This window comes from Lathyrus oleraceus, chromosome 1 (genome assembly GCF_024323335.1).
Source record: "Lathyrus oleraceus cultivar Zhongwan6 chromosome 1, CAAS_Psat_ZW6_1.0, whole genome shotgun sequence".
Lineage (NCBI taxonomy): Eukaryota > Viridiplantae > Streptophyta > Magnoliopsida > Fabales > Fabaceae > Lathyrus > Lathyrus oleraceus.
In genome coordinates, this window is record NC_066579.1 from 150,996,657 (window position 1) to 151,008,349 (window position 11,693).

Sequence of the window (11,693 nt, forward strand, 5' to 3'; positions counted from 1 at the left end):
TTTAATTTTTTTAGGTATACCTTAGACAGCGCTTTTCAAAAAGCGCTGTCTAAGCCCCCCCCTTAGACAGCGCTTTTGCCTAAAGCGCTTTCTAATCCCCCCCTTAGACAACGCTTTTTACCAAAGCGCTGTCTAAGGTATACGAAAATTTTTGAAGCTTTTGTTTTAAACCACATTTTTTCCAGGTTTATAAACCAGAATTTCTACCTGTTTTCAACCAGATTTTGACAGACAATTATCACATTTTATATATGCCATTTTGGCCTTTTTTCTACCAATTTTTGGCTAACAAATATATATATATACCAATTCAAACCAATTTTGCCTTAAATGTATCAAAATATATACAAATTTATGTACACATTTACAAGTCATAACATATACTACAAATGTACACATTAATTACACAAATTTATGAACAAACATTGAGCTTTATCATGAATTGACACCACTCGTTTTAAGACTTACATTACACAATTTTACCAGGCACTCAGTGGGAGAGAGATGTTTTACATATACCAAGTTTTTGGGGGAAGGATAATTGTTTGTGTTTTCTTGTCATTCTGCAATTTATCACATGACTTTAATATGTTGATGCACTAAATGTATACATGGTTTAGCTTGAATTTCTTTTGTTTCGTGATTGATCAAAACCTATCCATTCTGCATTTTGTTTGTGAGTAAGGCCTCTGATTTCCATAATTTAGCTTGATCAAAATCTTACCATCCTTTGCCTATTAACCACAACCAGTCAAGTGTTACCCCAGCAAAAATACCTCCAAGAATAAACAATACCAAGATATTTCCCAAGGCATTTTGTTCAGGTCCCTACAAAAGTAACAACACAAGTATTAACAAATCAATATTTAAATAACTCTGAACCTTTATAAAGTCATAGTTTCTTAAAGGATCCTTCACCTTGTAACCTTTGGGTGCAGAAGTGAGAACACAAACAGTGAGGTAACCATTTGACAATCCCAGAAAAGATGTCAACATTATCATCCAACCCTGAGTACCATACTTAGCCGTGAAATAAAATGCTGGAATAAATAAAAATCGAGAAATGGATGCGGTAGTGATCAATTTTCTCGACTCCAAATTCAGGATTTTAATCAGTGGAATGTATCTTCCGATAAGATCCCACACATTATACATTGTAATTAACACAAGAGCATACCTGTAATAAACAGAATGTAAACTCATAATTTAATTTGTACTTTCGATATATTCATCTACTATAATGATATTGTATTTACTCAGGTTTATGCCTAAAAATGAACAAACAACAAAGGATGAGAAATACAAAGTAGATAAACAATGTTGTGAACTTTTGAATGAACTTACCATGTGCCTAAACTGTGTTTTCCGGTATCTTCTGATAAGAATCCAAGGAATATGGACAATGTCAACCCATATATCACAAACAAATTAAGTGCATAATCAATGTTTTCCCGTAACAATTCTTTATTTTCTTTGCGCTCAAACTGTCTTGATTCTTCGGTTTCCTGAAAAAACGCAAATTAGTCTAATAAATAAAATCGCAAAAGTTAGGAATTTCCATGAAAAAGAAAACTGAAATGAGTAGAAGCAAAACAAAAGAAGCAGTACCGAACGGATGCCAGCTGCAGCAAGGTCAGAAGAAACCGTTTTGGACCCTTCAGATGCTGCTTTAGATCGATAGTACTTCACAATTGGTAATTTAGGATACACAAATCCATAGAGAACAACACAAAGAAGCACAAAGAATGTTGATATAGAAAAGAAGAGAACTGCAGAAGCAGTATCATTACAAATTATCAGCACGTTGATAGAGTAATATGCAAGTCAGTACAATAAACATAATGAATGATGCAAAGTTATTAAAGAGTTGAACTTACTCGCTCCTTTGCGAAGACCCTCCTGAGAATTTTCAATATGGCCAGAAGAAGATGGTGATAAATTTGCCGAGCCCATTGTTACTCACATGCTAAAGATGAAAAAATTTGTCCATCAATCTTCCAAGTAATGCACCATGAACCTAGCAGCTACCTCAATACCATAATATGGCAACCTTACCTTGCAGTTTGATCCATCACCATTGCTCCATGAACATCCTGCAATGCAATAGCCACAATTGGACTGCATCATGTCAGCATACCACAAACCTGTTTCAAACTCAAGCCAAACAAGGCAATCCTGCAACATTACATGGATCAGTAGAAAACATAATTACTTGTATACTAGATGATCCTGCAGCAACACACCACTGACCTACACTGTCATCATGCCAGAATCTATCCCACTAAAGTCCTGACCTGCAGCCAAACATCAACATCAGTGCAACCAAACATTGTACCACAAAACTACATAAATGCCACACCACAGTTAAATTGGATAAAGGTTAACATGGTTCATTCATAATGCAATCAGTCCACAAGCTTACCTAAAGAACAACTTTACAAACCAAGGTCATAACCAGCAAGAAGCATCATCAATGCCAAGCCACGAAGTGTGTTGACTTACCATGGAACTAAAACCACAAAACTTGCCATTGAATTACCAAGACCATTGCATGAATCAACAACCAACAATTTACCTACAAGAAGACCAACCAACCAGGTTGTACAAAAAAAAAACAAGTAACGCCATACCAATTGGAAATAATCCATGACAGAATGAAATTCAAATCCTTGTCACACCAGGGGATCCAAGTCAAAACTTGGCAATTATTTTGTAGCATGAGTGCCAGATTGTATTGTCTTTCTTGAATCAATTGAAGCATACCACCTGCAACAGTTGAGTAGGGCATCAATTACAGGGCTTGCCAATGTTGTATCATACAACAGAACCATCATGAACCTGCATCCACAAGCTCATGTTAGTTACCATCCAATTCTAGCCTGGCAGGAGGTTTCAACATAGCTCATGGCAAGCATAATCAATCTACAGACTAAACTGATGCGACAATCATAAGCCAAATGCAGGTATGCCTTTTTTCAATAAGTCAGAAACTACACCAAGCTGTAATAGTAGCCAATTGACATAGTCATGAGCTGAACCTGCAACATGTGTAAAATAGGAGCCATTTCCAAACAAACTTGCATCAAGCCACCAAAGCCTGTAATCAAGCCATGCCAGCACCAGGTTTTACAAACCAACACAGTGTACTTGCAATGCTCCAGGTTTAGAGGAAAATCAATAGAATGATCCTATTGTCCACAGAGCTATGCTCCTTCAGAAAACCAATGCTCTCTTGCCTTAACAGCTGAGTAATTTTCTTCATGCCTCTCTCTCTCTACTCAGCACACCTATAACAGAATTCCACTACATCATTAGCCTCTCTCTTTCTCTCTCTGCCACCAGTGTTATCAAATTTCCCCACCATGGCCGCTATGGCGGATTTACGTGGCGGTTTTTGGGCTCGCCAAAATGGTAAATATCGGCTGCTATTGCAGGTTTTTCCGCAATAACGGCACCGCAAAGTGACCGGTATGGCAGGATTTTGCCTCTCCGTCATGGACCGCCATCAACAACACTGTCTGCCACACGGACAATCCCACTCTCCCCTTTCCTATTCTTCAAGCTTCAACCCACTGCATATTAGGTTTAGGGTTGTTGTGTAACGGTCCATTTGGCCCAGAATTCTCATTTGGGGTTCTAACATATGCACCTTACAAAATTTAGTTACTATTTACACGTGCAAAAATAGATAATAAACTAGACATCACATAATCTAGCTCAAAAGGATGAAAAAGAAGCTGGTCAAATACTACTAAACATTTTGAACTTTTGTATTTACTTTAAAAAGGCAATTCTGAAATGCCTCTTTACAGTAGGTAAACTGTTATAGCTAGCCAGATAAATCTTTGCAAGTAAACAAACCTTTAAAGTATAGTACAGGAGGTCAGACATCCTAAATCCCTCATAAGCCATAAAATCGTCAGAATTCAGGCCATGGAAAAACTTTAGACTGGTATAACATTGGCGATTCATATGCATATATTCCTCAAACAAACAAGAATATTCCGTAATTCAATACAAATAAAAAGTTGAGGTACCTTCTCAGCTTGAACCACAACCATGAGACGACCAAGTATCTCTTGATCAGATAGTCGCGAAAATCTCACAATTGCACACCTACTCTGAATCGGCTCAATAATCTTAGACGATGTATTGCAAGCAAGCGCGAAACGAGTAGAATTAGAATATATCTCCATCGTCCTTCTTAAAGCTTGCTGTGCTCCAGATGTCATACTGATTCGAGTCCAAAAAAAAATGTTACAACAAAACTAAAATCCAATGAAAACAATAATGAATAAAGTAAGAACATTAATTGAATTAAATCACCGCCAAAATATAAAATAGACCTGTCAGCTTCATCGAGTATAACAACTTTGTGTCGGCCTGGAGGAAGTGTTACTTTCTTTTGAGCAAACATCTTGATCTTGTTCCTCACAACATCTATTCCTCTACAGCAGCAAAAAAAATGTGAATAGCTTGGTTAAACACTGTAACATCATTATTTCATGTGCAATAAGGGGAAAATTCGATACCTATCATCTGAAGCATTTAGTTCAAGAACAGCTTCTCTGTAATTGGGACCGAGAAGCTCGTGCGCAAGTGCGAGGATGCTAGTGGTTTTTCCAGTTCCAGGAGGACCCTAAAAAATGACAATAACAAAATTGGGAATTAGGGCACAGTGAAAAACTAAAGAGTGAGAGAAAACGAATGAGTGAGTGTGATGAATTGAAGAGTGGGGATGAGTGGTTTACTGATAAAATGAGGTTGGGCATGTTGCCGTCACGAGCGATGACTTGGAGCCGGGAGACGGCGTCTTCATTGCCGACGATGTCGACGACCTTGCTGGGTCGGTACTTCTCAACCCACGGTACGTCGTAGTTTGCGCTGTTGCTTGAGGATGACGATGCCATGCTGTGATGCTGAATGCGAATAGCAAAACCCCGGACAAACCCTATATGACAAACTTGGAGGGAATTTCTAATTTCTAAGGTGGGAAAGTTTTTAGGGATACTCTTCCTAATTTATTTTATTTTTTAATTGAAAGACTTTAAACAGCGCTTTCTCAAAAGCGCTGACTAAGGTCTATATTTAAAAGCGCTTTCTTTTAACCTTTTCCGTGTTTTATTTTTATTTTAACCTTAGACAGCGCTTTCTTTTAAAAGCGCTGTCTAAGATGCGCTGTTAAAAAACCTTTTTGGCGTAGTGTGATGAGAATTGAGTGAGAATCGAAGAGAAGAAGATTTCTGAAAAATACCTTCAATGTTGTGCAGAACTGGATCTTGCTTGCTTCAAACTTGACTTGATCACACTCGAGGAGCTTGCAAAAGTGGTTTGGCAATGGAACAAAGCTTTTGATCCTGGAGTTTTTGAATCTCCAAACAGTGAGATTCAAACTCAATTTTCAAGTTGAAAGTTCTTAGGTTTTCCTTTGAATTTTGAGGGTTTGAAAAGAGGGGGCAAAGTTGGCGCGCAAGGTGACTTTGAAATGAGCTTAGAGGTCATGTATTTATAGTATTTGGGATTGATAATTGCACACTTGAAATTTTGCTAAATTTGGCAATGTCATGTACAAGCTTGCATGGCGGTGTACAGGCCCATGAAGCAATCCATTTTGATCCAATTCCAACTGTACTGAAGCTCAAATGATGCTTGAATGGCAAGGCAATGCAATGTGAAGTTTTGGACATTTGATTTTTCCACTTGATGCAGACCTGTTAAGACCATGCGCAGCCCTAGCAAACCTCATCCAAAATGCAAGAAATAGGACTCTTTGGAAAGCTTACATCAAGGGGAACAACTTTGATGTTGGACACTTTTTCACTTGGAACTTGGATCATGGTGAATTTTGAGGTGGAAGTTTGGAAATTTCAACATGTTGAATTTTTTTCTAAGCGTTAAGTCATATATCTCAATATTCCACCTTACTTAACTTTTCATGTGAGCTCCAAATGAGAAAAGTGCCTTCATTAAAGTTGTAGCTATTTAAAAGTACTTCTAAATGGTCATAAATATCATGTAATTTGGATCTAGAATGATATAGTTATGCATTTTTGAAGTTGAGGAAAATCACTTGTTCAATGGTATAGTGCAAAAATGACCTATAATGTATCCTCATATCACATGCTCATAAAAGTTGAATTATCTCTCACTCCAAACATAAAATTTGAAGTACACATCTTGAATTGGATTTTGAAACTTGGAAATATTTCATATCATAAATATTGAGCAACTTATGGCCTTGGGAAGTTGACTTTCAAATTAGGGTTTACACAAAATGACCTATAATGTTTCAACATAGAAAATGATTTTCCAAGCAAAACTATCTCTAGGTATCAACATGAAAGTTGTTTGGAATGTCATTTAGAGTAACGTTTCTCTTGGAATAATTTTCATATGGTGAAAATTATAGGAGATAAGGTCTGGGGAGACCCAGTTTTGATCAGATGAATTGATCTGGCCAACCACCATCAACCAACTTGCTAACCTCCAATTTTATTGACTTTTGAGGCTTATGGTAGATCATATATTCATAAGATGATGAAATTTGAAGTGTACCTTAAGAAATTTGATCAATTGGTGAGGAATCTTATTGAAGAAGTTATTCAAGATACCTAGACAAACTAGGGTTTCCAAGGCAAACTACCTTCAAAATCTTGAAGAATACTTGATCAAAGTAACATATGAAGATCAATGGGACTCATATATGTTTCTTAGAGACATTGTGGATCATTCCTTGGTTGTGCTCTTGTAGCCCTGAGGGTCTTAAACCCTAGATATGAGCTTGTTAGATCAATGGGGATCATGCCCTAGCTACAAAAGAGTTAGGCAAATACAAAGACATATTTTTGGTATTTTGGTTAGTAAAAATGATAATATACAAGTACGATACAATCACATGGTGCTTGGTGATCTTTCTCAAAACAAACCCAATGAAAGAGGGGTAAGGAGGATGCTAAGGTATGATCCTAATGCTAATACATATGATGAAGTTGCATGAGGGATCTTAGGGTCAAAATTGGGGTCTTACACTTTACAAGAGAAACTTCAATATGGTTTTGCTCAGAGGCGTGGATAGACGTGAAGCAGACTTATTGATGACTGAAGTCCATGAAGGTTCCTTTGGTACTCATTCCAACGGACATGCAATGGAAAAGAAGATGTTGCGAGCAGGTTACTATTGGCGGACAATGGAATCTGACTGTTGCAAGTTTGTGAAGAAATGCCACAAGTGTCAGATTTATGCAGATAAGATTTATGTTCTTCTGACACTGTTGAACATCATTTCCTCTCCATGACCCTTCTCCATGTGGGGAATTGACATGATTGAGCCCACAGCTTCAAACGAACATTGTTTCATTATGGTGGCTATTGACTATTTCACAAAATGGGTTGAAGCGACATCGTATGCAAATGTAAACGAGCAAGTGGTTGTAAGGTTTATCAAGAATGGGATCATATGCCGTTATGGTGTGCTGAGTAAGATCATTATTGATAATGGATCAAACTTGAATAATAATATGGTGGAAGCTCTTTGCAAAGACTTCAAGATTACACATCATAATTCTTCTCCCTCTAGACCTAAGATGAATGGGGCTGTTGAAGCTGCAAACAAGAACATCAAGAAGATTATTCAAAAGATGGTTGTAACATATAAAGATTGGCATGAAATTCTCTCATTTGCTTTACACGGGTATCGTACATCCGTCCACACTTCAACATGGGCAACTCCTTTCTCACTTGTTTATGGCATGGAGGTTGTGCTCCCAGTAGAGGTTGAGATCTCATCATTGCGTGTCTTGATGGAAGCCAAGTTGACTGAGGCTGAATGGTGTCAAACCAGATTTGATCAACTAAATTTGATTGAAGAGAAGAGATTGACTGCCATGTGTCATGGTCAGTTATATCAGCAAAGAATGAAGAAAGCTTTTTATAAGAAGGTCAGACCTCATGTGTTTAGAGAAGGTGACCTTGTGCTCAAGAAGATTATATCTTTCAAGCCAGATTCTAGGGGCAAATGGACTCCTAATTATGAAGGCCCATATGTTGTCAAGAGAGCCTTTCCAGGAGGTGCTTTGATTCTTACAACTATGGATGGTGAAGAGTTCACTCGTCCTGGGAATGCAGATGCAGTCAAGAAATACTTCACCTAAAAAAAGAAAAGAACAACCCGCTAAGTTGAAAACCTGAAAGGGTGGCTTAGGAAAAAATGAGTGTCTCGGTGGATTGAACCCGAAAGGGTGATCCAGGTAAAAGTTAGATACATAAAACAGAAAGAATTATCCTGATAAGTTAAGTACCCTAACTTGGGGCAATTTATGCAAAAATTAGGGATTATGGTAGGTAACTGCATCCTGTTGATCTTCAGTTTTGAAGACGTTCTTGAGCACAACGGTCGATGTCGATTCATTATCCCCAGCAGCTGCCAAGAGCACGATGGATATCAATAGTTGGTAGAAGGATTAGTGATCATTGTATTCAATGTACCCCTTTTCCATGTAAATTACCATTTTCAACTTCGTAAAGATCTATGGAGTCTTGTCATTTAAGACTATCATTCCATTAAATAAAGTTGAGCTTTATCCAATTGTTTCTACTCTTATTTATTTCAGTCAAATAGATTTAAATTTTATTATGATCATTTTTTTTGAAATTAAATTTTTTAAATCAAAATCATTTTTCTTAAACATATAAAAGCATGAATTTTAAGCAATCAACTTACTTTTAAAGGAATATCAACAGTGGTTCGAAAGTAGTAAGCCCTAATTGTGGAGCATTATTTGGTTCTCCCCAAAGCAGTAGGCACATTTCTCTTTCATCCCCGACAACATTGTTCAGCACTTAGTGTTTGTTGATTTCTCTGGACAATTTTTGTTCGCCATTCCCCGGTGTGGTAGTCAGTTGAGTTGGTTGATCAGTCCCATGCAGAGTGTCTATTCCCCAACTGATTTGGGTCTCCAGTGGAGTAAGAGTAGTTTTCCTCATCAGTTCGCATGGTTGCGACAGAAACTTCAGTTTCCTTATCAATCTCCATCAGATGCGCTCCCAGTCAGAGTTTCCTCCTGGTTTTTGAGCAACTATTTATGTTTATCCTCTGCATGGTTGTCTCCCATTTGATATGGTGTTGGCCTAAAATTCCCTGCAGACTTGATAACAGTTTTCCTTAGCAAATCTCCTCCTTCTCCATCTATGATTGAGCTTTTGGGATGTTGATCTCTCTTCTCTCCAACAATTGTCTCTATCTTTTATGGATTGACCAAGAATTGTATTGATGATTCAAATCTACGACACCTTTGTATCCTTTGCGATCGTTTTGTTAGCATAATCATCATATATGCATCAACATATACATATACATTCATCTAATTTCATCATTTGCATCATCACACTTGTTGATTCATTCTTGTGATTTTAATTCTCTGTTATGGTGGTACTTTATTCCGATATAAGTTTGGTGTTTGTCCTCTTTCAATAGTAGAATTTCAGCCCCTTAAGAAGAAAAACTTTAACCTTTCTCCTTTCCCCACTGAGTTACTCCCTCGTGGATGATTTTTTTCCAGCTTGCTCCCCAGTTGATTATCTGGATGGAACCACTCCCCTTGGGTTATATCCTCGATGGGTTAAGTCTTGATTGACCGTTTCTTTCTAGATCTGGCCTAGATAGAGGCTTTGGGTCCCCTGAGAGTTTATTACCCAGTAACTGGTAATATTCTTCTTAAGTTTGAAGTTTGTTACTTCTTGCCCAATACTCAGCAAAAGTAACCCTTTTCTCTCCCTGGAGGATTCATTTTCATGTTTCCCCAGGAAGTATATCCTTGATATGTTCATCCTAACCGATAACATATATTTTCTTCTTTTAATTTGAGTCTATCCTTGTTATGTTCATCTTAACCTGTGACGGATATTCTCTTTGATGGTATTCTACCCAGTAAAAAGGTAGTTGCAATCCCTATATTTATTCCCCAGAGAGTTAATCCTTGATATGTTCATCATAACCGATGACAGATTTTCTTCTCTTTGCGGTCTTCTGCCCGGTAACCGATAGTTGTAAATCCTGCTTTTCTACCCTTTGTAGAGCTTATCCTTGACATGTTCACTTTAATCGGTGACAAATATCCTCTTTATGGTATTCTATCCAGTAACTGGTAGATGTAATCCTTATTATCTCTCTCCTCGGAGTCTATCCTTGATATGTTCATCCTAACCGATGACGAATATTCTCTTTGATGGTATTATATCCAACATTCGCTAGATATAATTCCTATTCTTTTGCTCAGGTGGTTTATCCTTAATATATTCATCCTAACCGGTGACAGATATCCTCCTTAGTTTCCCCAGACGAGTCTATCTTTGATATGTTCATCTTAACCGATGACGGACTTTCTTTCCTTTGAGTCTATCCTTGATATGTTCACTTTAATCAGTGACGAATATTCTCTCCCTTCGGTCTTCTGCCTAGTAACCGGTAGTTGTAAATCCTATTTTTGCAGTTTTTCCCCAGCGAGTCTATTCTTACCCAGTAGTCGGTAATGAATACACCCTCCTGGCGGCCCTTAGTGAGTCATCCTTGATATGTTCATCTTAACCGATGACGAGTGTCCTCTCTGTCATCTCTTTATAATCTCCTTACCCAGTAACAGGTAGTGGATAATAGATTTCCGCTCCTCATATGTTGAAGTTATTTCATCCCCAGTTGAGTTGTGTGCGTATTTCTTTAGTGAATTTTTTTCCTGCATGATTCAAGTACTTCAGTTTTATTCTGATCTATTTGTTTCCCATGCAGATGTCCTTTTGTTTCCCCGACCAAGTCTTTCCATTTTTTATGGAATTCCTCTAGTCCCCTAGCAATTTTAAGTCGTAGCATGGCCTACGTATAACCTTTTTATCCCCTCAGAGTCTCTGTCTCCCCAATGAGTTTTCCTTATGGAATCCATTATGCTCCTACGGACCGTCGGTCCCTCTGATTTCTTTTCCTTTGTGGCAACACTTCCCCATAGAGAATTTGTTTTTACATTCATATCACAAGTACCATGAGGTCTCTCAGGGACCAAAATTTGTTTCTATATGTTGTTATTTAAGCCTGTTCTACTAAGTCGAAACGAAGATTTTAACCTTCACCTCCTCAGCTAGAACGTTCTTAAATAGGGGCAGCTGTAAGACTCCAATTTTGACCCTAAGATCCCTCATCCATCTCATCATAAGCATTAGCATTGAGATCATACCTTTTCATTCTCCTTACCCCTATTTCATTGGGTTTGTTTTGGGAGAGATCACCAAGCACCATGTGATTGTATCATACTTGTATTTTATCATTTTACTAACCAAAATACACCAAATATGTCTTTTCATTTGCCTAACTCTTTTGTAGGTAGGGCATGATAACCTTGACCTATCAAGTTCACATCTAGGGTTTAAGACCCTCATTGATAAGAGCACAATCAAGGAATAATCCAAAAAGGTTCTAGGCATCATATATGATTCCCCATGATCTCTACATGTTATTTTGATCAAGCATTCTTCAAGAGTTTGGAGTTGATATGTCTTGGAAACCCTAGTTCATCTGGGTATCTTGAGTAACTTCTTCAACAAGCTTCTTCATCAATTGATCAAATTTATCAAGGGACACTTAAAAATTCATCATCTTATGCATATATGATCTACCATGATCCTAAAAAGTCAAGAGAATTGCATGTTAG

General features: G+C 37.6%; 2 protein-coding genes across 3 annotated transcripts; both read right to left on the reverse strand.

Annotated features, from left to right (window-relative positions):
- Positions 1-301: 301 nt before the first annotated feature.
- On the reverse strand, positions 302-1,953 carry LOC127096514 (equilibrative nucleotide transporter 3). Its single transcript, XM_051035076.1, has 5 exons — positions 1,878-1,953; positions 1,609-1,769; positions 1,345-1,505; positions 919-1,177; positions 302-828 (listed from the first exon to the last, which is right to left on the reverse strand). Exons 1-5 carry the CDS (start codon positions 1,951-1,953, stop codon positions 721-723), a joined length of 765 nt encoding a protein of 254 aa, XP_050891033.1. The 3' UTR covers positions 302-720.
- A 799-nt stretch (positions 1,954-2,752) lies between these two features.
- On the reverse strand, positions 2,753-4,986 carry LOC127115546 (replication factor C subunit 2). Of its 2 annotated transcripts, none has more exons than XM_051047064.1 (5): positions 4,752-4,986; positions 4,533-4,639; positions 4,347-4,448; positions 4,038-4,233; positions 2,753-2,838 (listed from the first exon to the last, which is right to left on the reverse strand). In XM_051047064.1, exons 1-5 carry the CDS (start codon positions 4,908-4,910, stop codon positions 2,815-2,817), a joined length of 588 nt encoding a protein of 195 aa, XP_050903021.1. In that variant the 5' UTR covers positions 4,911-4,986; the 3' UTR covers positions 2,753-2,814. The 2 variants fall into 2 exon arrangements, with proteins under 2 accessions (XP_050903021.1, XP_050903022.1); XM_051047065.1 differs by lacking the exon at positions 2,753-2,838 and adding an exon at positions 3,263-3,287.
- Between the last annotated feature and the right edge of the window lie 6,707 nt (positions 4,987-11,693).

What these genes read in the sequence shown, in the direction of transcription:
- LOC127096514 (XM_051035076.1), bottom strand. Translation starts at nt 1,953, where the DNA reads ATGGGCTCGGCAAATTTATCACCATCTTCTTCTGGCCATATTGAAAAT. An exon ending in CTGCAGCTGGCATCCGTTCG is followed by an intron (nt 1,506 to 1,608) that starts GTACTGCTTCTT and finishes GCGTTTTTTCAG; the next exon opens with GAAACCGAAGAATCAAGACA. An exon ending in AAACACAGTTTAGGCACATG is followed by an intron (nt 1,178 to 1,344) that starts GTAAGTTCATTC and finishes TGTTTATTACAG; the next exon opens with GTATGCTCTTGTGTTAATTA.
- LOC127115546 (XM_051047064.1), bottom strand. Translation starts at nt 4,910, where the DNA reads ATGGCATCGTCATCCTCAAGCAACAGCGCAAACTACGACGTACCGTGG. An exon ending in CTAAATGCTTCAGATGATAG is followed by an intron (nt 4,449 to 4,532) that starts GTATCGAATTTT and finishes TTGCTGCTGTAG; the next exon opens with AGGAATAGATGTTGTGAGGA. An exon ending in TTGTGGTTCAAGCTGAGAAG is followed by an intron (nt 2,839 to 4,037) that starts GTACCTCAACTT and finishes TTGTGGATGCAG; the next exon opens with GTTCATGATGGTTCTGTTGT.